This window comes from Aristolochia californica, unplaced genomic scaffold, assembly GCF_029961685.1.
Source record: "Aristolochia californica isolate CCGP_79_NKW_82.1479 unplaced genomic scaffold, dmAriCali1.0.hap1 SCAF_16, whole genome shotgun sequence".
NCBI lineage: Eukaryota > Viridiplantae > Streptophyta > Magnoliopsida > Piperales > Aristolochiaceae > Aristolochia > Aristolochia californica.
The window spans coordinates 796,216-822,056 of record NW_027181837.1 but is presented as its reverse complement, the minus strand read 5'-3'; the positions used below and the strand labels follow the sequence as shown (position 1 = coordinate 822,056).

General features: G+C 36.5%; 2 protein-coding genes across 5 annotated transcripts in view; one reads left to right on the top strand and one right to left on the bottom strand.

Moving 5' to 3' along the window:
• Positions 1-11,169, top strand: part of LOC137953130 (uncharacterized) — a 34,174-nt gene extending 23,005 nt beyond the window's left edge. The window contains exons 9-27 of the mRNA XM_068800364.1: positions 66-674; positions 790-858; positions 4,541-4,645; positions 4,734-4,970; positions 5,225-5,272; positions 5,380-5,502; positions 5,690-5,854; positions 5,951-6,013; positions 6,158-6,268; positions 6,392-6,475; positions 6,561-6,608; positions 6,788-6,862; positions 7,132-7,227; positions 7,553-7,633; positions 7,859-7,930; positions 8,926-8,970; positions 9,218-9,301; positions 9,434-9,537; positions 10,714-11,169. Of these exons, the coding sequence (XP_068656465.1) occupies positions 66-674; positions 790-858; positions 4,541-4,645; positions 4,734-4,970; positions 5,225-5,272; positions 5,380-5,502; positions 5,690-5,854; positions 5,951-6,013; positions 6,158-6,268; positions 6,392-6,475; positions 6,561-6,608; positions 6,788-6,862; positions 7,132-7,227; positions 7,553-7,633; positions 7,859-7,930; positions 8,926-8,970; positions 9,218-9,301; positions 9,434-9,537; positions 10,714-10,831 (2,337 nt within the window). The 3' untranslated portion in view covers positions 10,832-11,169. The remainder of the gene's footprint in view (positions 1-65; positions 675-789; positions 859-4,540; positions 4,646-4,733; positions 4,971-5,224; positions 5,273-5,379; positions 5,503-5,689; positions 5,855-5,950; positions 6,014-6,157; positions 6,269-6,391; positions 6,476-6,560; positions 6,609-6,787; positions 6,863-7,131; positions 7,228-7,552; positions 7,634-7,858; positions 7,931-8,925; positions 8,971-9,217; positions 9,302-9,433; positions 9,538-10,713) is intronic.
• Positions 11,170-12,276: 1,107 nt separating this feature from the next.
• On the bottom strand, positions 12,277-20,494 carry LOC137953150 (probable beta-1,4-xylosyltransferase IRX9H). Of its 4 annotated transcripts, none has more exons than XR_011112346.1 (5): positions 19,246-20,494; positions 17,901-18,150; positions 13,432-13,636; positions 12,627-12,796; positions 12,277-12,501 (listed from the first exon to the last, which is right to left on the bottom strand). XR_011112346.1 is itself a non-coding variant. In XM_068800394.1 (4 exons), the coding sequence occupies exons 1-3, from the start codon at positions 20,052-20,054 to the stop codon at positions 13,463-13,465; spliced, it is 1,233 nt and encodes a 410-aa protein (XP_068656495.1). In that variant the 5' UTR covers positions 20,055-20,494; the 3' UTR covers positions 12,277-12,796; positions 13,432-13,462. The 4 variants fall into 4 exon arrangements, 2 of the variants coding, with proteins under 2 accessions (XP_068656495.1, XP_068656496.1); XR_011112347.1 differs by having other exon boundaries at positions 12,696-12,796; XM_068800394.1 differs by having other exon boundaries at positions 12,277-12,796.
• Positions 20,495-25,841: the final 5,347 nt, after the last annotated feature.

Below are 25,841 nucleotides of genomic sequence, written 5' to 3'. Positions count from 1 at the left end.
TACAAATTAGACCATTCTCCTCCAATTTTTACTGCTGCTTATACTTCAGCCTACATCATCTCTAGGATCCTCGTCGCTTTGATCCCCGCCGTGTGGTTGGGCCACTTGGAGTACAAATGGGCTCCATGAAATTTGAGGATGCTGGTGACTTGCTATCTGGACCTGATGGTCCATATGATTCATATGGAGTCCCTTCAGTTTCTATCGGGACAAAGGTCGATAATGCGACTGATTTGGAGGTGACAGAAAGTCCAGTGTCTCCTCAAGCTGAAATTCCTTCTTCTGTAGAAAATTTAGAAAGTTGTGATAATGCAAAGGAAGCAGAGTCCTCTATAGATGTTCAAACACCTGTTGATCGACTGGTCTCCTCTGTTCGAGTTGTTGATCAAGATGAAGTGGCGTCTTCTATATCATCAGATGGAACCAGAGCAGATGGTATGGATGTCTCTACGCCAGAATCTGATCACCAGTCTTCACCCGCCTCCAGCAACACTCTGTCTGAAGAGATATCTCAGGATTTGCCATCAGTCCCATCTTTTGTGGAGTTGAGTGATGAAGAGAAAAGATCTTCAATCAAGATGGCAGCTTGCCGAATAGTTGAAGCATACAAGGATATCCAAGCTACTGGTTCTTTTCACATGCGGCAGGCATTACTTGCTCGCTTAGTTAGACAGGCAAATATTGCAAAATGCCAATGTTTCTTATTTATCTCATTCCTAGTTTTCTTGTGAGGTTTTGTTTCAATATGTTGTACATAGACTTACTTTGGAGTCTTTATTTGTATGGCAGAATGGCACTGATGATGATGTTGTTGAGTTGTTGCAAAAGCATATTATTTTGGACTACCAGCAACATAAGGTATGTTTCCTTGTGAGGGCATTTAATTTCTGGTCTCCTTGGGGTCTTTCCTCGTTGAGTAGTAAAATATGTAGCTATTCAAACAATGAAGTTTGGTAAATCTTTCAGAACAATAAAGGAGGTTAATGAAGAAAACTTGATCATTTCTTTTTTCTACCATAGAACATTGAAGTTTATCTGAGCAAGTCTATTGATGCAAGATGCTTCTTGTCTTGGTCCCTTGGATTCCTGTAATATTTTTTTCTTTTCTTTCTATGCAAATTTGTTCTAATTCTCAAGAAGAAAAAAAAAAGTATGGAACTCTTAACTATTTAAATGGTGATTATCTGTAGGGAAATGGCTCCAAATAGAAATTCCAAATGATTGCTTGTTTTTAGTTTTTGCTTGAGAACTAATTAAATTTGCTAGTAGAAACTTTAAAACAATTATTTCTTTTTAGCTTTTTTTTTCAAATGTTAAATTTCTTCCCTTCTCATATTTTTTTTTTAAAAAAAAGGAATCTTCACCCTTCTCTGAAGATAGGTTGAAAATGATACATCCACCTTTTGATGATAGGTATAGGTGTTTTGTGTCTGTCACGAGTAGCTGATAAGGTCCCAAACATTAAGATTTCTGCCTATAACTCTGATATGCCTGCTAATAAAAGAAGAGAATAGATCCAAGTTTCAGCCTAAATATTGGTTGGTCCTTCAGTTTTTTAAACTTTTTTTAAGGCAATGTTGTTTCTTGAATTCATGATCTGGTAAAACTAAAAGTCCCGTTTTACTGAGAAGTCATCCATATTTGTGGAGAATTTGAAAAATCTATTTGGAACTGAAGGGGGTGTTTAGAGTTCTGAAGTGTCACTATCAACTCAAGAGTTGCAAAGATCCTAAACATCCAATCAAAAGACCGATGATAGTGTCATGGCATGGAAATATCTTTATCACTGTTGTCAGTATTGATGCTTTTTAGCTGACTAAACATGGGTGGTTGTGCCTACTAGTTGTTGTTGGGGGAGTGGAATTTTCAAATCTATGAACCAGAACAACATCTAGCTTGTCACATAGAAACAACATCTTTGCAAACACCCCGTTATGAATTTCCTATCCAAGATGGAGGATGTTACCATAAAAAAAATGACTGTAACTTCTTTTGTGGTATATTTTGGTGCTTAACATACTCGAATCCAAATGGCCAAATACAGAAATAACAGTAACATGTTGAACTTTGACGGATCTGTGATATTATGAGAAGAACTAAAACAAATTTCTATTTGGTAATGGAAGATCTTTAAAGTTTTGAGAGGACTGGTGGACGGGTGAAGTGCCTTTACAGTCAACTTACAGGAACCTTCTCCTCCTATCTCTGCAAAAGGATATATCGGTTGCTGATGCTTTTGAAGATAATGGATTGAACTTACACCCTAGAAGGGGTCTCTCTGATACCGAGGCTCTGGAGGCAAGTAGGTTGATGGAATCTGTACAAACCTACAGACTGAGGCCTTTAATTGCGGATAAGATGATATGGTGGCCTGATAAAAGTGGTATCTTCATAGTATCCTCTGCTTACAACTTCATCAACGGTTGGCATACAAACCAAAGGGATCATGAGGTTCTTTTTTCATGGCGTCTCTATGTCCTGCCAAAGATAAATTTTTTTGTTTGGAGTGCTTACCATGGAAAGATACTCTTGCTCAGAAGAAGAGGTCATCCAACAATTGACCCTCTCTGCCCCCTATGCAACTCTGAGGTTGAATCGGTCAACCACATTTTGCTTCACTGCTTGTTTTCATGGAGGGTATGGTCTTCCATTCTCAGTAAGACGGGTTTAAAATTCCGTATGTCAGTGAATCTGATTTCTTTTAGTAAGATGCTCATTGGTACTCCCCTCTCTGGGCTTGGGAAGCTTCTGATTTCTGCATGCACTGGTTTTATTCCGTGGGGGATTTGGAATGAACGTAACCGGAGGCGTTTTGATACTAGAAGTAACTCTGTGACTAGAGTGGCAAATTGTGTGAATGGCCAGATCTCTACTTGGCTCCATACTAAGAGGCCTTTCTCCTCCTTTGCTAGTTCATCCATCCGTGATAATTGGAACACTGTTGAAAATATGAGGTGTGGGATCAAGACCCTGGTCATGCAAGAATGGACCCCCCAGAGTTTGGTTTCCTTAAGTTAAATTTTGATGGTTCCTCCCAGGGTAATCCTGGAAAGGCAGGTTTTGGTGGTGTTATCTCAGATCCTTCAGGCAATCAATGTTTATCATATGTTGGTCCACTTGGCATTGTTGATTCAACGACGGCAGAAATTCAAGGTCTTCTCAATGGGCTTTGTTTACCGTGACCATTACAGTAGTCCTATTCACATTGAGGGGGATTCGAGGTGGTTATTGGTTGGTGTGATAAGGTTTCCTCCCCCCCATGACGCCATTGGGATTCCTTGCAGGAAATCCTTGAAATTTCTTCTCAATTTTCTTGTATTTGGTCTCACATTTTGAGATCTGCTAACTCGGTGGTAGATGTGCTTGCCAAGTCAGGAGCTTCCTTACAATATCTTGTTATTAGGGAATTGTTCCCTGTCCCTCTGTAATTCTTTGTTCTTTTGTTAATATATACATCCTTTTAAAAAAAAATTATTCTATTCAAGGATTTGATTTTATTGTCACTACTGTTGTTCCGTTTCCATCATATAATAAAACTCAACTTTTCTCACGAAGAAGCTCAGCAATCTGCCCTCAAAAACACGAGAAGAAAGAACGTTTTAAAGCAGAAGGCTACAATCAAGTTTGCTCGCCACCAACTGCTACTTCCTCAAATCCCACCGTTGTGGGCATCATTCCGCAGCTCCAAATCTTGAGGTTGCTGATTATCTTTACCTCGAGAGCCTAGTCTCTTTGTTTAATTTGACAGAGTAGAGTAAAAACTAAGTGGAATTAATTGATGCCGATTGGGGAAATCAAGGGAAATCGAAGAAAATCGAAACTGAAATGGGGGAAATCGAAGGAAATTAGTAGGATTTTTAGGAGAAAAGAGAGCAGCGAGAGGGAGAGCAAATGCGAGAGAGAGAGAGAGAGAGAGAGAGAGAGAGAGAGAGAGAGAGAGAGAGAGAGAGAGGAGGAGAGCAGCGAGAGGGAGGCCGAGAGGGAGAAGGAAGTGCGAGGGGGTGAAGAGAGAGTGCGCAGACAAAGAAGCCGAGAGGGAGAAGAGAGCTGGAGAAGAAAAAAAAAATTTCGGGAGGAAGAGACGAGTCCCGATGGCTTCAAGTGGATGACTCACAAAAATGGGCGGATTCCCAATTCCACGATTTAAGCCTGGGGTGGCTTCATCCAGATCACTGGCTTCATTCAGTTGAAGCCAGTGCTGGTGCACCACTAACGGCTTCTTTGAATAACCTAAGTAATCAGAATGAACTTCATCTCCTGGTTCATGTTGACTAACCCCCCTAAAATATTAACTGCATTGTTAGTATATTGTTTTCAATTCAAATTAAATGATGTGGCATACTTTTTTATGTATTAATATTGGGTCTAGTTTACTATGAGTTGGTCTTATTAGGAGTTCATCAAATGTTTTGCATTTCCCTATGCTGTATGCTCTGTCTTATTAGGTTCTCACTTGGAATACTTTGGAGTGCTGCTTCAATTCTGATTGTTTTAAAATTGTTTGTTTCTGTTGAAATTTGCTTATTATTTCTCTCTGCAGGGGCATGAGCTTGCTATGGATGTTTTATATCACCTTTACGGTCTCATGATATCTGAATCGGATGAACATGCTGCCATTCTTTATGAGAAGTTCCTTTTAACTGTGGTATGCATTGATGCAAACTTTAAATGTTTTTTAACAGTAAAAAAATACAAGCAGTTTTGCTTATGTGTTGACTGTTATTTTGATGTAGGCAAAGTCCCTGCGAGATTCATTACCAGCCTCAGATAAATCCTTTAGCCGGCTCCTTGGTGAAGTTCCACTTCTGCCCGATTCTGCTTTGAAATTGTTAGAGGATCTTTGTCACTCAGATTCATGTGACAAAGACGTACGTGAAGGGGATCGTGTTACTCAAGGCCTTGGTGCTGTGTGGAGCTTGATCTTAGGGCGCCCAACAATTCGGCAGTCTTGCTTGGATATAGCTCTGAAAGTATTTCTCTTTCTCTCTCTCTCTCTCACTCTGTTGTCTCCTCTTCAAATCATAAAATGGTAGCATTCTTTTGTCCCAAGTCGGATCCTTTGATGTCTGTGATGGAAGTTTTAAGGTTGCAGGCATCTTGGTGTAGTACAATTGGCTTTCATCTCATATTATGTCTGTGGTTCAGATTGTTGATCTGGGTGGGCTGATAGTCAAATTGATGTTATGTTTGAAAACTAATATAGATATTTGTCTTTCAATGGCAGTGTGCTATTCATTCTCAAGATGATGTTCGAGCAAAGGCTATTCGACTGGTATGTGGTCTGTACTTTGCATTTTTTCTGTAATTATTAACTTCTGACTTTTGACCTGTATTTTATGGTTATCTCATGCTGTTCTTGCTTTGTGACTGTTTACACAGGTAGCGAACAAACTATACCTGATTGCTTACACATCTCAAAATATTGAGCAATTTGCAACAGATATGTTATTATCAGTGGTTGAACCGCAGGCTTCTGATGCAGAACCCAGAAGTGAAGGAAATGTATGGGTTCTTTTTTCTTTCTGTTCCTTACTCTTTATGTTTTTAAGTTTGCATAACTTTGTTAACGATTTCATGAAGTAATTTGATTTTGGCTATGACATGAGGTTTCAAATACCTCAAGAATTTCAAATTCGCTGAGGACTTGTTAACCTTCTGACTTCTCAGTTTTCTTTTCCATTTTTTATAGATTGGCAGTGAGGAAACATCTGTGAGTGGCTCTCAGAATTCAGATGCCAGAGCTTCTGAAGGTGACTCCATGAAAGAAGTCCCGCCTTCTTCACAAACAAACTCAAATATATCGTTATCTCAAGCGCAACGGCACATGTCCCTCTTTTTTGCTTTGTGTACCAAGGTCTTTGTTTATCTTTTCCTTCTGTACTCAAAATTTTGTAGGATTGCACATTCCTTATAGCATGTGGAGTATTCTGATCATTTTCTCACCTAGCAGAAGCCTTCCCTTTTAAAACTGGTATTTGACATATATGGACGGGCTCCAAGAACAGTCAAGCAGGTTAAGTCTTGTTTAATGTTCTTCAAAAGGGTTCACTTATGTACTTTTTTCAGTTTGGGTGTGGGGGGATGGTCTGCTTTTCTTACCTAGCTGGAGGAAAATGTGGCTCTTTAATATTCATGATGTAATTTTGGCATGATGCAGGCTATCCATCGTCATGTACCTATTCTTGTGCGTACATTGGGGTCATCTTATGATGAGCTGCTACAAATAATCTCTGATCCACCACAAGGGAGTGAGAATCTTTTAATGCTGGTAGTGATCTTCACTTTGACATCATTTCACCTATCTTTCTGTTTTTATACGAGCAATTTTTTTAAAAGAGGACCCTTTTATTCACGATTATTCTGAAATAACCATGGTCTCACCCTTTGCCAGGTTTTGCAAATTTTGACTGAAGAAACGACTCCTGCTGCTGATTTGGTTTCTACTGTTAAACATTTATATGAGACTAAATTAAAGGTTCAACTCAACCAGATGGATGTTTATATTTCATGGAGTTTCTTTGCTTGTTAATTGGATCTGATGGTTGCCTTGTGCCTTCCAGGATGCAGCAATTCTTATTCCAATGCTGTCTTCACTTTCAAAAGATGAGGTCTTTACAGCCAGTTTTTTTTTTTTTTAAATATTTGTTTAGTACTTAATGTCGTGGCAATTATGGTAGAATCTCATTCAAAATGATCCATCATCACTAATTTTTCTGTGGTTTGTTTAATGATTCTGATGGTTGGTTGATGAATCTACCGTTTACTGAAGTATTATTCATTTAATCAGGTTCTACCTATTTTCCCTCGGCTAGTTGGTCTTCCATTAGAGAAGTTTCAGGCAGCGCTAGCTCGTATTTTACAGGTATGGTTATTTAAGTTAGATGAAGAAGATAAAAAAGATAGACGGTAGATTAGTGGTGTTAGGAAAAGAAAAAGTTGTTGAGGATACATTTATGGTGAAAAAGGAAAAGAGTGGATAATTCTAAATACTTATGTAGTGCATGTAATTGACTTGTTTTAAAGTCAATTGACTGAAATAAACAAAGTCCAAATTCTGAATACCTGTGTTATAGGCAATTAGCAATTATAAATTGTGTACATACTCTGAATATTATTTGAGATGTATGACAGGGGTCAGCTCATACTGGTCCAGCATTAACGCCTGCAGAAGTTTTGGTTGCAATTCACGGTATTAATCCTGAGAAGGATGGAATTCCACTCAAGAAGGTACTTGTTGCTTATTATTTTCAATTAAAAACCTGTTTCCTGTTTTGCCTTCACGCTTACTGAAATGTGCCCTCTATCAAAAAAAAAAATATATATATATATATATAGTAACTAATTATCATTTATACTTATCAACTTCTTTTTTTCTTAATGAAATCTTTGCCATTTCATTGAAAAAAATCCAACTTATGTGTGTGTATGTGCATGTGTATGTGAGGATGTGTGGGTTTATATGCTTGTACTTGTGTGTGCCTGAAGTTTCCATTTTTTCTTTTGGCATGGATGGGAATAAGTTTAAACAATTGAGATTTTGGTGTCTTTGCAGATAACTGATGCTTGTTCAGCATGTTTTGAGCAACGCACTGTTTTCACTCAGCAGGTCTTGGCAAAATCGCTGAACCAGCTGGTAAGTGAATGTTTGTTTTAGGTGATGGATGTATTGTGATTGCTGATTTTAAGAAGTCTTTGTATCTTTGTTGCTACTTCTAGGAGTTTATGGTTGGTGTCGTCATTCATTATCTTGCATTGTTGTTTCTTAAGTTGATTGAATGTGCAGTGTCTAAAATTGAGGATCTACAGCTGAGGCAAATGTTACCTATCCTTTTGTTCCATCTTTAATATATTTGTGCAGGTTGAGCAGAGTCCCTTGCCATTATTATTCATGAGAACAGTTATTCAAGCAGTGGATGCTTTTCCAGCTTTGGTAATATTTCTTTCTCATATGTTCTTGAGGTTTTTCTTATTGTTTAGTGTTAAGAATAGTCCCACATGGATCTAATAGTTGAAAATTTCTGTGCTTACTGATTGGGAGGAGGTCTCCTAATTTCACCTAGTTACTTTGGGATGGACCTGCTCCCAACTTTAAACGCTATTAGAGTAGGTGCTCATACATTGGCGTCCTATAATTGACCATGTTTAAGGGCTGTTAAGAGAGCACTCATATAAGAGGGAGTGTTTAGAATACCAACATGAATCCACTATTAGAAATTTTCTCTGCTTATTACTTGGGTAGAGGCCTCCTTGCTTTGTTCAGTCATTTTGGATGAACCTAGACCTGTCATTGACATTTTGTTTAAAAGTTTTAACTACAACAAAATGTTGTGGTCAAAACCAATCCTTGCTCTCTTTGTTGCTTTTTAATGGTATATATCATCCATTCAGGAAAAAACCCTACAAATCCTTATCCCTTGATGCCAATGTATTTCTTGCATTAATATTGTTGTATTTTTTCTTCTCTTTAATAGAATCTTGCCACCTTCAATGAAAAGATAAAGAAGTTTTGAAAGTATTAGTGTGGTAATTAAGTTTTTTGGGAGTAATTTTTGGGAAATGTTGTTCTAGATGTGTAAGTGAGCTTGCCGTTGGTTAATTGTTGAGTATAACTTCACCTACATTTTGGGTGTGTGATACTGTGTGGAGGTAGATAGCAACTGAATGGGTGGAGTGGTTGAAGAATGATCACTCCATTCGGTGTTATTGGATTGGTCTTCACAACCAACATTATGGAGTATTTTCAATCAATATTCCATCTGGAACTTGTAAAAGCTTTTTTTTTTGTTTGAAAATTAGTTTTCATGCCACAAGAGTGCCTTATTTAAGGATGTGATTTGTATTCCTTTGATTCTGCTTGATAATTCTTACTGCATGGTTAACATATGTGTTAGATATTTGTTTTCATTTTTGGTGATTCCATTTCAGGTTGACTTTGTGATGGAACTACTCTCCAGGCTAGTAAGCAAGCACGTAAGAGATTTGTTGTTTTTCCTTTTTTCATTAAATTTTAGCTACTCAAAGTTGGAAATCCCAAGAAGTTACATTTCTGTGTTTCACTTGTTTTGCTTGGCATTCGGTTCTCTTCATTTGTTTTGTTCCTACATGGAGGCGTTTCAAAAAAATTGAAGAGTTCCTATGTGGAACTATATAGCTGTCTCTGATTGTCTCCTAAAGAAGAAGGGGTTGAAGCCTGACTAGTGGACTCACTTTCTTTTAGATCTGGAAGATGCCAAAGCTATGGGTGGGATTTCTGAAATGTGCTGCTCAGACTGCACCTCACTCTTTCAATGTGCTGCTGCAGGTAGTATATGTTCAATGAATGAGTTGCAGCTGCAACCCTGATCTATTGGGAAGCTTAATTATTCTTAAAAATTAAATGTTAGTACGTGGAAAGAATTATTCATTTACTTGAATACCTGCTTTATTCATGCAGTTGCCTCCTCCTCAGCTAGAAAGTGCCTTGAGTCGACATGCTAACCTTAGAGTTCCCCTGGCTGCCCATGCCAACCAGCCAAACGTTAGAACATCACTGTCTAGGTATGTTCTCGAATTTCATTGTCCATCCTTCTAGTGGTGCTCTCTCTCCTCTTTGTATGCTTCGATTGCCTTTTACTTTCTCTATGCTTAGTAATCCATTCCTTGAAATACATTTTATTGTACCTGCTGAAAGAAAATGGAAGAGCAGTCTAACTTTATTACTCACGTTGTGTTAACTGTAAAAAGAGAAAACTAGATTTCCTTGAAATAGTTTTCTGAATCTCAAGTCTTTTGCATTCATAATCCTTATTTTCCTTGAGGATCTTTGAGAAACCTTAAGGTACTTCTTATGGTTCCATATTTGCAAAGTCCATGACTTGCACCTGTTGTTTAATTGTATGTGTTGCTTCTTTGACCATGCCTGTCCAACTAAGTCTGCTAGGATAAATCTTGGTTGTCAGATCGTCTATGCTTTAAACAAACAGAAGAAGTGCTTTGATTGGCTGTGGCCTTTTTTTAAAAAAAATTAACTTTTTATTTTAATTTGCTGAACTACTTAATGTGTTCTTCTGCACGAATTTATGCTACATCTCAAAGTTCAGTGGTCAAAGCAAAGTTCATGAAATGTTATAGGATTAGTCCCACATAAATAAGTGTTAAGAAAGATCTTATGGTTAATTTTTTTTAAAAGAAAAACCTGATGGTTATTATGTACCTCTTAACTTTGGCTAGTCATTTTGGGATGGATCTGGATTTCATTTTTACAACACTTGTAACTCATGTGCCTTAATGACCATGCTTACCCAACACAGTCTGCTGGGGTAGCTCTTGGATTGTTGTCCGAGCGGGCTGTAAAATGTGATAGATGGAAATACTGCTGTGAGGAGAAAAAATTCTTCTTTCTTTTATTTGTTGTGCTGAACTACATGTTAGAGTTTGTGCTTTGTTTTGTTTGGTATTTTTATTAGGGATAATAGGTTAAATTTTGTGGCCGACTTCGACTTTGACTTCCTACAAAAAGACTCTTCTGTATGATAAAACATATACTCCGACATGCGTGTATGAAGTTATAATGCGTGACATAATACCGGCTTAGATTGGATTTAAAATTTTGATACTCTGTGTCTATTAGGTACTGTTTGATCTATAAACATGTGCTCAAATCATATTATTAGCTACACTTCACTAGCTGTTATATTCGATCCTTGTGGTCTAACTTCTGTTGCACCAAAGCAGATCAACGCTTGCTGTTTTGGGTCTTCTGAATGAAACGCATCAGCCAAGACAATACATGCCAAGTGGGCTGCACACTTCTGAAACAAGCTCTTCTGTTCGTGGTACGACTCTTACATGAAAAATGACAGAACGTTTGATGCCAAACTAGTACTCCCACTTCCACAGCAGTCATCTGAGAACAAAACAGAACGGGAAACAGCATTTGTTTGAAGAATCCGTCTTCACTAATTTGGATTTACTTTTCATTAGCTGAAGATGAAGACCCTACATGCCATTGCTGTGGCGATGATTGTACCATAGCTGTTACTCATGTTAGTTAGGGGCAGTGTCTTGTTCTTCCTCTATATTTTCTCTTTTTGTTTCTTAATTTTGTTAATTTCATTGTGAATCCATGTTCTTTGCCGGCTCTAAGTAAGAGCATGTTCAATAAAATTGCTTGTTTCATTCTGTTTGATAGTCGAGTTGAACGGCAAACGACTTTTTTTTCTTTTTTTGATTTAGGGTTTTTTATTTTGTTGTTCTAAATGAAGATTCCAAGTTTTAATATAGATGTTAAAGAGAGGTAAGTTACTCCCTACCTTGATACAAGAGCAAGGCTTTTTGTTGTCTTTAACGAGTATTGTAAAACCTGAGCAGGAGTGGTTGGTTAAATCGTGTTTAACTGGACCTGGTCTCTAGATTGAGTAAATAAAAGAAAAGTCTGGCTGACCTGACTGGATTTGCTTCAGTCATTTGGGGTGCTCTTTGTTGATGAATAACGGAAAAATAAGATTCGGTTAAGTTTATATCCACCGGAGCGTCAAAGATAATTCTTTCGTTAATGATAATCAGGGTTACATAGTCGTTATATAATATTAAAACTTAGAGGTATAAAAAAAAACTCTTCATTAGTTTGTATAATCAAATGATAAATTTAGAAATTCTTTATCAAAATCGTAATTTAATATCTGTAACGTGTGGTTTGAAAAACAAAAGTGATATACAAATATTTAATTACGTAAGGGGAGACAAGAATTTTCATAGCGGTTCATAGTTTAAAGCTCTTATCCGTTCCCAAAGTGTCCTTACATTTTGGATTTTAATCCATTAATTCCATAGCTACAAAATCCAATCACAACAATTAAGATACACAAGCTTATCGACACCTTGCCTACAAAAACAAATCCTAATTCAAGGTGACAAAGGCCATAAGATAACTCTACAAATCCACAAGCTTTACAAGGTAACAAATGCCCTATATCTGGTGATAATACTACTGAGCTCCTTCAATGACACTTGAAATGTTACTTGAATTATAAATTTAGTGCAACACTATTTGACAAATTCGATAATAAAGTTCAAAATAATTACACCCAGTCCTATATGTGCCTACCAATAGTGAGGAACAACTTATTTGACTGTAAATTGATAAAATTTTAAAATATAAAGTTCTTTTGAAACTGAGATAATGATTTGAATATGTGCCTTCTAATAACGAGTAACAGCCTAAATGAATGTAAATTGATAAGCTTTCAAAATACAAAGCTCATTTGAAATTGAGACAACAACTATGGGGAAGTTGTAGTCTACTTCTTAGTTTGAAAGAGCTGGAAATTTCTTAAATTGAAGAAATTCTTCAAGAATCAACCAGGATTAAACCAATATGACTCATCTCAAGACTGATAATGATTTTGGATTTCAATAGCTCCAAAACATTACACGAAGAAAGAACCAAAGAATAGGACAAGGTACATAAACGCGGTGGAGGGTAAAGACATCCAGAAAGTAGCAGAAGGTTTCTTCTTCAACCTGAACACACAAAAAGAATTAAGAATACTTCACACTTTGCTTCAACAATGTTTTGGGTGCCAATGGTGCTGCTCCACAGCAAGAGCGATTGAGTATTGAGCATGCTGGTGGATAAGAATCTATACCTCTCATAATGTGTTAATGGTCACTTCCCGCAGAAAAAAAGACATGATTTAAAGATTTTGAAGTAAAACCTGCTGCTCGTTGTCGCGTCAGTAGCTGTTATAACCAGGTGAAGGCAACTGATTTAGCATGGTTGAAATGCATAAGATTGAATCTCTCAGGAAAAAAATATCTGCGCAAAATACAAGCATATCATTTAATCATGCAGCTGGAACAAAGCAAACGATGACACTAAAGACCAGAGGAAAACGAACTAATCAAGCATCAGCTAGATGGAATGCTGTACCAAAAGATTAAAAAAATTGAAAGAATGCTAGAACTACAGATATGGATCTTACTAAAAGTAGGAGAATACCAGGCAGTGAAAATGCAGACAGTAGCATGGGTGAAAAATTGCATATCAGAAAAATGACTAGGGACTGTCGGATTATAAAGTTGCGCCAAGAAAGTTAACTAAAATGAAATGTATATTTTCAAAAAAAGAGGAACCATGTACATTGAACTACTATATAGAACTTCCAGACATCATACAGAAAACGAAAAATGATTTGCCCTCCAGAAAAGTTGAAGAATTGGCTGAAAAGAACCGAGCAGAACAGATATTTGCTAAGGTTCTACTCCCTCTTTGTGGGAATCGGTAATACCAATGTCAAATATACCTCTTCCAGTTCTCAGGGTCAAGACAAAAGGTGGCTCCCGACTATGTAAACAGCACATGTTTCTAAGCAAAACGAGACACAGTACAGGAGACCTTTTAGCTATCAGATGGCAATTTTGAGGCAAAGTAATGCATGCAGAAAAAAAGACCTGTCAATCACAAGAACCTCATCCAGACAAATCACGGCTTTAGGGGTACAATAACATCAAGGCCCTTCTCAAGTAGCCAGCCTCTAGGGTAAATGAAACCATGAGCTTCCATGTGGAGATGCCAGTTCAAGATTCTTGAACAACCAGTTGGTATAGATTCCATCTGACTTTCATCTTCAATTATCTGCTCTATAAATGTGGTCTCCTACAAAAGTACAAATAGCAGTTAGCTTACATGTACAACAAGACAATTCTCATCATGGAAAGTAGTTGAAATAAAGGCGTGAGTTAGTATGTTGCAAAACCTCCGTAGTGGTGAACTTTGCAGAATAGATGCGGGAGAGATTGGCATTTATGCACCTCTCTCCCCTGTTTATAATGTACAAAGCCACTCCATGTACCCAACCACTAAGGAGTTCTCTTCATGGTTTGAGATGGAAAGGGAGACTAAGTAAAAGAGAATATTCGAAGAGTAAAAAAACTTATGAGAGGATCTATATTGATAGAAAGTACATTAAACATGATTAATCCAAAATACACAAAGATAAGAGACAACTGTAAAACCACAAAAAATAACCATCAAAGGTAACCTGAAAAGTTGACCACATAATCGACCAGTAAATTTGACTAGAAAATCAACCCATAAATTAAAGACCAAGGTCAATTAAGGGACAGTAAGGGAATAGCTACCAACTATCATACAGTAGCCAAGGGGGTCTCTTCTTCTGTTCCGCTTCGGTGGTGCCAAATCGATCTAAAACACTGTTTACACATCAGACAACATAACTCCACTTTGCCCATAACAGACTAGAAGAAAATGATCAGAAGTGTCGTTTTGTCACCTTCCAATGACAAAAACCATGTTAACTACATTTTCTTCCCCCTTGAGGGAAACCAATGGAGATAACCGATAAACCATAACTTTCAATTGTCTACTCACATTTCAAGACCGGCCATTGTCAATGAGCCCTCACTACTCAGTAGGGACTTCTCTGTCTATGAGGCTGATCGGAGACTGCAACACGGACTAGAAAGATTGGGATGAAAAGCTAATCCAGAATCACAAAAACTAGGGCTTGATCTTTAAGGAAGAGATACAAAAAGATAGCAGAAGTCATCCTACAAATAAAGATCGATAATATGGAGTTCTAAAGAATTCTTTCTGTTGTAGGCTGATTGAAAAATGCAATAAATGTAAGCTAATCATGAATTTCTAACTAACTGCATGAAATTCATTGAATAAATATAAACTGAAGCCCGAAATCTTAGCTCCCTCCATATGATCAGATTCCTTAAAATTCACCGCCAATCTCTGCTTCTGTTTGGCTCTTCCGCTCTCAGTGATGGTGTAAGATGAATGTTTGAATGAGATAACGAGATTGGGGACCAAACACTGTATTTATAAGCCAAGTTTCCATCAAGCTTCTCGGCTTCCTGTAACTGCCGATGTATCGGCTTCCTGTAACTTTCCGATGAGTGGAACGTGGGTCAAAACTTCCCAAACAGAAGTTGCTCCACGTTTTCCATGAGAGAAGTTGGACCAACTATTGCTTTCGAAACGGAAAGGCAGCAGCAGTTAACAATAAAGCCATAGTCTTTTAATTGTCTACTTTGCTTGCTTCAAAGACCTTTCACAAAAAAACATTCAAGAGATTTCAGCAAACAAGATGCTGGATTCTATGAACCAAAGGCCGATCAAGCAAGAGGGAAATTGGCAAAGCAAGTAACAAGGGCGAGAAACTGGTACCCTACTCTCAAGAACTTTCCTTGTTCTCCTCTCAGAATGTGCAACAAATTGGCTGATAAGTTTTGTTGATCAAACGACAACCACAAGAGCAATGTTAATAGAGGACAAGGAAATTTTAAGCAGACTTTTTGGAAAACAACGATGTTGGAGATAGTGTTAAACAAATTTTGACAAGAATAAAGTAACCTTGAGTTTGCAAAGAAACTGAGAAACACAGGAGATTAAACTCATATCAAACAACAACAGAGCAAAAAAAATTCTTGGCAGTTATCATCAATAGTGAAAAGACGAAACAACACAACAACAGAGACATATTCCAATTTCTGAGCTCATCAATGGCATTGATAAAAAGAGCAAAATGAATCTCTATCTCTCGTTGGCAAAGTCAAAGAGGAAAAACTACAGATATTGTTGAACCTCCTCGTCAATTTCTACTCAGACAAGGAACTTATTGAGTGGAAAAAAGTCCCACATTGAAAATGAGAAAAAAAAATTACTGGATTATAAGATTGAACAATAGGCCTCCTAAGTGGCTAATCATTTTGGGATGGAACTGGGATCAACCCAAAAAACTCAACACGGTATTAGAGTAGGTTGTGTGTGTGGGCTAAGACCAGTTCGTGTTCCTTGGGTTATTTGTGTGTTATGGGCTCCTTGAGGTAAGAGTTTGTGTGTTGTGGGCTCTATGAAGTAGTATGTGTGTGCTGAAGTCTCAGGCTGTTATGTGTAAACCTAGATGTGAGGGGGGAGTATTAAGTGGGAAAAATCTGACATTGAAAAATGAGAAGAAAAGTTAATGAGTTATAAGGTTGAGCAATAGGCCTCCTAAGTGACTAGTCATTTTGGGATGGAACCTGGCTTGACCCAAAAAACTCTACAAAACTCAAAGACGAAGACATTGATATTGAAACCAATATTACAATACTATAACTCCAATGTGTCATGGATACTAATACGTAGGAACACTTGTTGGCTTCATTGTAATAATTCTTATGGTTTGAATGCTCTGGCTAGGAAACTCTCAACGCCAACCAAAATCAATTTTTTCGTGTGGTCGACCATCAGAGAACAGATTCTTACTTCGGGCAACCTTCATAGAAGAAGTTTCACCGCCCCCGATCTTTCTTGTCCCCTTTGTGGTGAGTGCGAAGAGACAGTCCAACATGTCCTCTTACACTGTGGATTTTCGTGGCAAGTTTGGATGAAGATTTTTTCAGAAAAGTGGGGCTATATCAGGGCCTCTTTGGCACCTTTGAGATGGTTCAAGGGATTCTCCTTCCTCGGCTGGGCAAGTTAATACTTTCGGCCTGTCTTGCACATGTTCCATGGTGCGTTTGGCTCGAGCGGAACAAACGGAGATTCAACTCCAAAGCTAGTACCCCGAACAACACGGCTTCTCATGCCATTGGCCTCATCTCGAGCTGGCTTCATACAAGGAAGGATTTTGCCACTCTATCGGAGGTTTCCCTTCGGGAAAATTGGAATTAGATCGCCCATATGTCTAGCCTTTGTAGAACTCCAAGTATGGCCATCTGGGATTCTCCCCCTTGCGATTGCATTAAGCTGAATTTTGATGGTAGTGCTATTGGATGTCTTGGGCCGGCTGGAGCAGGCGGTGGAGACCATATTCTTTCTTATGCTGGTCCGGTGGGCATTGCCAATTCTAATACTGCTGAAGTTAGTGCTCTGTTGTTCGGCCTCCAAATCTTCAGGGATCATCTCTATGGCAAGTTAATCATTGAAGGCGACTCGAAGACGGTTATTAGTTGGTGTTCCAAAGACAACTTCCCCCATTGGCACCATTGGCCCATCACTGATAGTATTGCTGACATTGTATCTTCTACTCATTGTAATTGGAATCTCATTCCTAGATCAGCCAACTCTTTGGTTGATAAATTGGCAAAATTCGAAACTTCCCAGCAATCTCTCATTGTTTGGGAAGACTTCCCTCTTTTGTAAATTGCTTTTTTGAGCTTTTGTCTTAATAAAAATCAGCATCATTTAAAAAAAAAAGAAAAAGAAAATAAACAAAGAAGACTACAAAAAGGAATAACAACCAATCAAACAAGGAAGAGATTGATCGTCATTATGAATTGATCAGGTCAACTCACAAACCCCAGGCGAGAAATTGTTCTGATACCATGTGAAATTTGAAAAATACTGTTGATTTTCAGGACTCCCTGATTTAGGTCATGGAGAAAAATGAGAGAGATACCATTGGAGAAAAATGGAGGTTATGGACTTTATCCAAACCCTCCCCCATAAGGTATATTACAAGTATACCTTTCACCCTAATAAGAGTGAAGAAGAGACAGAAAACGTAAACTAATTACATCAGTGCCACCCTAATTACATCATATATTACAATAAATACAACAATGCCTCAATTTCCCTTAAACTCTAGGAATCTAATTTGTACAAGAAAACACTTTCATAGAAAAAAAAAAAAAGTCATTTGACTTCATTTAGCCAGGTTATTTGTCTTCTATTCTGTTTTTAAGTTCTTGGCTAATAAGTGCATTAATTATTGGCACCCTTCTAATTATTTTGGAGAGGATATTTTAGGTAAAATTGACATTTTGTAAGAGACTAGGAGGCTGTTAGGTTTAATATCATAGCTTCCCTAAGGCTTGTCGCTCAACGGCCACATAGGGTGTATCTATCTATCTATCTAGTTAATAATTTAAAAGGAACATTAATAATCTAAAAGATATAAACATACTTGGAAACCTTCCTTCACTGTGTCTAACTGTCTTGTGGGAGTGGAAATGGGTCGATGCCACCTCTTTGGGTCCCAAAGAATGGTGCTATTGAATGCAAATCCTGACATATCAACATGGAACCTTCGAAGCCTCTTACTTTTTTCATTTGTGTGCCACCCAATGACTTGCGTTCCATTGCATACTGGACCCTCTACTATTGCCTTGGCTTTGCCTTGAGCTAACATGGCCACGGGCCAAGTGCCAAAGCGCCTGCAAAACACAAATCTCACCAGTTTCAGTCATTTAAAAAATGAGAAATCTTGTTCAGAAAAAAGCTTCAACAAAACAAATCATAGGCAGCAAATCAACATGAAAATAACTTTTCCAGAAAGGATTAGGTGATAAAATTATTATGTTTCTATACAAAATTAAGGCTACATTCTCCAAACACATGCCACACTTGATAAACACTCAATTATTCGTGTAAAATTTGACTAATTAACCCTTCATTTTCTTCTGTTAACTGATCCATGCATTAAGCAAAACACAGTCCTGCGCCTTAAGTTCATTGTTGTTGACTGGTTTCTTACACATTAATGCAGATGAGTGACAGGCTTTTTACACATTAATGCAGATAAGTGACTGGCTTCTTACACATTCATGCAGATAAGTGACTGATAAGTATAACTTGATCCTTAAGACTCCATGTAATTGCATATCAAGTGGGAGACGGGAAAACTGTTTGGTTCAAAAAAAGAAGAAAGCAATTAAATTGGAAGAATACACAACCAAGACTTTCTCTTACTGAGCATCCTTTACCAACAAGACATAGTAGTGTAAGTGAGGGCAAAGTACACAGCATAGAGTCACCTTTCTCAAGAAATGAGAAATAAACATGATGGGTCTTTTTCTCTTTGACTTTCTAAAATCAAACAGGACCCTAATATTCTATGTAATCATTTATTTTAAAACATTATGGGATGGTTTGCAACAGTTTCCCCTAGAAATATATTGGAATGTTGGATGTTGGATTCACACTCTTATAAGCTACAGTTGTTGATCACATTGATTCGGATTTGGAACCATTTGTCAGAATTCATTCTACTTGCACAACTGAGAAAAACTTGTTACAGAACTTTATTACTGGGAATGGATTTGATTGCACAACTTCCACTTGATCACAAAACAAAGTCCAATGAAGCCAGATAAAAATCGGCAATCAGTCAAAACTTTTCTCACTTCAAGACAGAAGAAAACATAATATGGAGTAGCACAGCATTAAAAACCTTACGAATTATAATGCTATCAGGAATTTTTTTTTTTTACTAAGCCATCAGGAAACGATAAAAGCAGATAAATACATACCTAATTTCCCTCATCAGTTCAAACAGCTCCAGAGAGTAAATATTATCATCATCTGCAAAATAGACAATCCCGTCCAACCTATGGAGTTCAATGTGCTGTAGAGCTGCATTCCGCTGGTGAACTCCTCTATCTTTAGTATCCGTGGAATTATCCTTGCTCATAAGATGCCTATACACGACGCCGCTTTTCCCAAGTATCTCGGCAGTTTCATACGATTGCGAATTCGTCTCTACCACAATCCACAGAAGTGGCGGTGATACGAGTTTGAGAGTTTGGCCCAGTCGGTTGAGGTAATAAGCTTGATAGGCCCGGTTATACGTCGGTGTGACTACAATTAGTAATTTTCTAGGAATCAAGTTGAATTTTTCAACTTCAAGCTGAGTGTTGTGCACTACTTCTACAACTCCCTCAGGTTTCACGGTCTCCATTATTCGATTCTCACGCTTTAAAGCTCTAAGCGAAGGAGCTTTCATGTCAACGATAAGATCATGATGTCTTACATCGCCATTAATTGAAAAAGGCGTAAACCCTAATAACAAGCCTAGAAAGAAGCAAAGAGAGAACCGATACAGAGACCACCTCCATGCTGGCGAACCCTTCCGCGCGTGCTTCTGAAGGAAGATGCACAGCAAGAATCTTCTAAACCCAACAATGAACGCGGCGAGAGGAGAGGAAGAAGAAGAGCTGTTCGATGAGGACGAGAGGGACTTATAAGTGGGAGAAGAATAAGAGAACGAATTAGAATTCAGACCATTGACATGAGCCCGGTCATGATAGGCAGGAGACAGAATCCGTCGAATCGATGCCATGGCTGAACCAAGTAACGCGCCAAAAGGTACTAGGCCGTGGTTGGATCGAATCCTACGTCTTCTCTCCCGATCAACAAGGAGTAGCCCCAAAGGCAATTAAGAGTCCAACAAGAAACGAACAAGCCAAGGGCTCCACCGATCTCCGAACAAGATCGATAAGCCTGCAGCTCAAGGAAGAAGCATCCGATTCAAATTGAGAAACAAACCGAATTGAAACGATTCAATGACAAAATCAGAGGATCGTTGTCATTTAACCAGATAAACGACCGAAACTCATCGACATTTTCCGATCGAATCAAAAAAATTCGAGCACTTCAATCTCGATCGCTACTTCCCTTTCTTATCTCAAAATACTAAAGACAACTCAGCCTGCACGCCCCAGTGGAAGCTTCAGTGATGCTTTCCGGTAGAACGTGGGCATGTAATGGTGGCGAAGATCCAGCGGGCTATCTCCGCCGAAACGGAAAGAGAGAATCACAGTTACGAAATTAACCCCATCATTTTGGCAAAATATGGGCGGAGACAGTGGTTCGGGAGACCCTATGACCGCGCCAGTTTGCCCCGGCTGTTGGTCGTTGTTCCACTCTGGTGGACTCGCGTGTTGGTTGGTTATTGGCTGGCGACGACCAGCTAACATGCCAGTCAGTGGTCAACGACACGTGGCGATATCCTGGTGTTTGAACTTTGACGTAAAAGTCCAGACAAAGCTCCATTTAAAACAATTTTTTGTTCCAACAGAAATTTCGCGAGATTATCCACTATTCAGTGTTAGCTTAAAATTTTACAGAAATAAATTACGTTTTTTGTGAGTATAAACGATGAAAATATAAAGAGAAAAAAACTATTAAGGTATGAGGGCGAGTGCGACAAGCAAAAGTAAAATTATAGGGTCACAAAAAAATTTCCACCACTAACGCGTTTTACTTTAGGAGTTAGTCCACAATGAAGTGGAATAAATTCCTCCCGCATTATTTAGTTAATCAAATAATGACGTTAGAGGGGGGTGGTGTTAGTCCATAATGAAGTGAAATGAATTCCCCTTGTATTTCCTAATTTATTAAATAATGTCGTTAGTATAGAATGAATTACATTGAAGTTAAATTACATCACTTTATTCTCTCTGGCAAAAATCGGGGAAAACTGATTCAGACCTATTTTGCGAATCAACCGATTGAAGCGCACGACGCGCGTTGCTCCTTCTCCCCTCCCCCCGCAATCTTTCAACAAAGTTTTCCTCTCCCTCTCGACCTCTGTCTCGCAGAGCACGGGAGGTCGAGCCTCTTAGCCTTCCGACTTCTCTTCTCTCTCGGCCTCCCTCTCCTCTCCCTCCCTCTCGGCCTCCCTCTCCTCTCTCTCCCTCTCGACCGACGTCGCAGAGCACGGGAGGCCGAACCTCTATCACAAAGCCTCTTGGTCTCCCAACTTCTCTTCTCTCTCGGCCTCCCTCTCTCGGCGTGGGCTACCTCCGTCGCCATTGCTCGCTGGCCCGCCGTGAGAAAGACGACGCGCGCTAAAGAAGACGATGGTTGAATTTTTCCTAAGTTAGAAAAAATTATACCATCGTCATACAAATAATAATTTATAATGCTTATTTATAAAATAATTATTTTTATTTATTTAATATATTTATATTATAATTACTATATTAAATTAGTAATTTAATAGTCATAATTAAAATAGTGTTAAAATAAATATTTGATAAATTATTTTGGTTTAATTATCCCATTGTTATAATTAATTAAACCAATGGTTTTAATATATATATATATGTTATTGATAAATATATATTTATTTATTATATTGTTTTTTATTATTGTATTAAATTAGTGGCTTTTAATGTTAAAACATATCTTATGTTATTAAAAAATAAAAATAATTATTTATTATATTCGCTTATGTTATTTATTTATTTTTATTTATTTATTTTTAATAATTTATTCTAGTCACACTTAATTATTGTATTAATTTATAATAAACTATAATAATTAAGTAATATAATATTTTTTTATTAATTAAGATATTAATATATTCTAATACTACACGTTAAATCACTTATAAGTATAGTAACCATATTTATTTTGGTTAATTATCTGTTTAGATATATATTCTATTTAAGTATATTATAAAATGTTACTCGTTCTCTTGTTTATATCATACTTTTTATATGGGGGGCACTAACATTGGAATCTGTTTTCCAGTGCACTTGAAGTTGTCTACACTAACACCCAAAGATGAGTTAAAAATGAATCAATTCATTTAAGTTCAATTCAATTCAAGTTCAGTGTAGAAAGAATTGAATTGAAGTGAGATTACACCATTTCATTCGCTCAGGCAAAAACGGGGGAAAGTTGATTCATACCTATTTTGCGAATCAACCACTTTCCTCGCGTGACGCGCGTTGCTTCTTCCCCGCCCTCGAAAGGAAAAATTTACTCTGCTTTCTCTGCTCCCTTCGCGATCCTTCAGCAAAGTTTTTTGTTCTTCCCTCTCCTCTCCCTCTTGACCTCTATTGCAAAGCACAGGAGGCCAAGCCTTTCTCTCGGCTTCCCTCTTCCCCCCCCCCCCCTTGGCCTTCCTCCCTCCTCTCCCTCTCGACCTCCGTCACAAAGCACGGGAGGCCGAGCCTCTCGGCCTCCCTCTTTTCTCCCTCTCGGCGTATCGTCGGAGCATCATCGTTGCCCGTTGGCCCGCCGCTGAGGAAGACGATGTTTAATTTCTCCTAAGTTAGGAAAAATTAAACCATCATCATAATTGGTTTAATTATCCAATTAATTAAACCATTAATTTTTCATTTTTTGTTAATATATTATTAAGTAATAATATGTAAAATATATATCATGTTATTGATAAATTAATATATTTATTTATTTATTATGTATTTTTTATTTTGTATTAAAATAGTGAGTTTTAATGTTAAACTATATCTTAAGTTATTACAAAATAATTTATTTATTTATTATATTCACTTATGTTATTTTTAACTTTTTTTATTTTAAATAATTTATTCTAGCCACACGTAATTAGTATATTAATTTATAATAAATTTTAATAATTAATTAGTTTAAATATCCAATTGCTATAATTAATTAAACCATTAGGTTTATTTATTATATTCTCTTATGTTATTTTTTTATTTTTTTATTAATTTTGTATAATTTATTCTAGTCACACGTAATTATTGTTTTAATATATAATAAACTATAATCATTAATTAATATAATATAGTTTTATTAATTAGGATATTAATATATTATAATACTACACGTTAAATCACTTATAAGTGTAGTAACCACGTTCATTTTGGTTAATTATATGTTTAGGTATTTGTTCTATTTAAATATATTATAAAAGGTTACTCCTTCTCTTCTTTATATCATATTTTTCATTTGGGAGCATTAATACTGAAATCTGTTTTCTAGCCACTTAACTCGTCTACACTAACACCCAAACATGAGTTGAAGTTGAATCAATTCATTTCACTTCAATTCAAGTTCGTTGTGATTTAAATGAATTGATTCAACTTCAACTCGTCCTTGGGTGTTAGTGTAAATGAGTTCAAGTGCACCGGAAAACAAATTCCAGTGTTAATTCTCCCAAATGAAAAGTATGATCTAAACAAGAGAATGAGTTACCTTTTATAATATACTTAAATAGAATATATACCTAAACAAATAATTAACCAAAATAAACATGGTTACTACACTTATAAGTGATTTAACGTGTAGTATTAAAATATATTAATATCCTAATTAATAAAAAACTATATTATATTACTTAATGATTATAGTTTATAATAAATTAATACAATAATTACGTGTGAGTAGAATAAATTATTAAAAATAAATAAGTAAAAGTAAAAAAATAACATAAACGAATATAATAAATAAATAAATTATTTTTTAATAACATAAGATATTTTTTAACATTAAAAATCACTAATTTAATACATTAATAAAAAATTAATATAATAAATAAATATATATATATATATTATTTTATCAATAACATATATTTTTTATGTATTATTAATTAATAATATATTGCCACAAAATTTAAAACCATTGGTTTAATTAATTATAGCAATGAGATAATTAAACCAAAAAAATTTATCAAATATTTATTTTAACAAAATTTTAATTATAACTATTAAATCACTAATTTAATACAATAATTATAAAATGAATATATTGAATAAATAAAAATATAAATTATTTTATAAATAAAAATATAAATTATTTTTTATGACGTTGGTTTATTTTTTCTTAACTTAGGAAAAATTAAACTTCGTCTTCCTCAGCAGCAGGAGACTACGGCGGGCTACCGGGCAACGACGACGGAGGCGACGCTTCGACGGTACGCCGAGAGGGAGAAGAGAGGGAGGCCGGGAGGCCGAAAGGCTCTGCGACAAAGGCTCGGCCTCCCGTGCTCTGAACCGAAGGTCGAGAGGGATTGGAGAGGGAAGCCGAGTGGGGAGGAAGGCCAACTGGGGGGGAGAGCGAGAGAGAAACGCGCGTCCCGCGCTTCATGCCAATGATTCGAAAAAAAGGTCTGAATCTGGATTCCCTGTTTTTTGCCTAAGTGAATGAATTGATGTGATTCAAAATAAGTGAAATTCATTCTACACTAATACCTTAATCTAATGAACTAAGTAATGCGGGAGTAATTCATTATGGTTCACTTTTTACTAAGAGGTTCTTAGATTTTAAGGAAGTTGATTTGCTGTAAGGGTGATTTTATATAACAGAGTATTTTCAAATATGACCAACAAAAATTATAAATTATTATTAAAATAAAAACGAATTGTTTTCCTTCTCTTTTGGCATGATATCAAGAGCTTCAATTTTACAAGACGAACGTTATTATATTTTTTATGTAATGGGTCTAGAGCAGTGCTGGTCAACCTTACTCAAGGCATGAACTGCATTGGCCACCTCCTACCAAGGGTAGACTAGGGTTGCATAGACTCATTCCCTTATTTTACATGAGACACTTTTTTCATATTTGTGGTAATTTTTTATATTTTTATTATTATAGAATATCACAAGTAAAATAATAATATGAGCATCTTTGCACCGACAAAAAAATTGGATTTTTTTTATTTTACTAAAAAAATTATGGTGTTTGCGGTGAATTTAAGAGGAATTTTTTTACCTCAATTCCTCTTGTCCAAAAACTGTAAACTGGGCAACAAAGTGAGTTTTTATTGCACCAATTTATCAATATAAATACTATAACCATGAAGATCAAGACTTTCTAGTAAAATTTTAAACTCCCATTAGTTGTATCTTAAAGTTTGAGACTCTCATTTTTTTAAATAAATAACATTTGAGAGAAATCTTGTGAAATCAAAATCAATTAAAAATCTTCCCTCTTCTCTCCCTTCTTTTGTTTCCTAATATGGAGTGGTTTAACCAATAAGTTTCCTTCTCTCGACAACTCTATTTTGTTGAGGAGTATTTAACAAAGTAAATTGATGAAATATTTCATTTGATATATAAAATTCATTAAAAAATCAAAGGTATACTTTCCACCTCTTTCTGATTTCAAAATCTCGATCGTCCTAATTATTTGATTTTTAACCTCAACTTTAAATTCTTTAAATTTATCTAAGAATTATGATTTTATAGCAATTAAATAAATATAACTAAATCTAAAATAATTAACAATAACATGTAATAAAATGAGACATTCCTAAGTGAGTTAACATTAACATGAACACATAATTTGTACGTATGACTTCTAAGAGATTTTCTAAAGGGTAACCTGATCATTTCACTAGATACGTAA

Bases quoted from the DNA above. Each gene is read 5' to 3' on its own strand.
- LOC137953150 (XM_068800394.1), bottom strand. From the start codon at position 20,054: ATGGCATCGATTCGACGGATTCTGTCTCCTGCCTATCATGACCGGGCT. The intron at 18,151-19,245 runs GTATGTATTTAT...TGTGTTTTGCAG, and splicing joins GAACTGATGAGGGAAATTAG to GCGCTTTGGCACTTGGCCCG. The intron at 13,637-17,900 runs GTATGTTTATAT...GTACTTTTGTAG, and splicing joins CAGTGAAGGAAGGTTTCCAA to GAGACCACATTTATAGAGCA.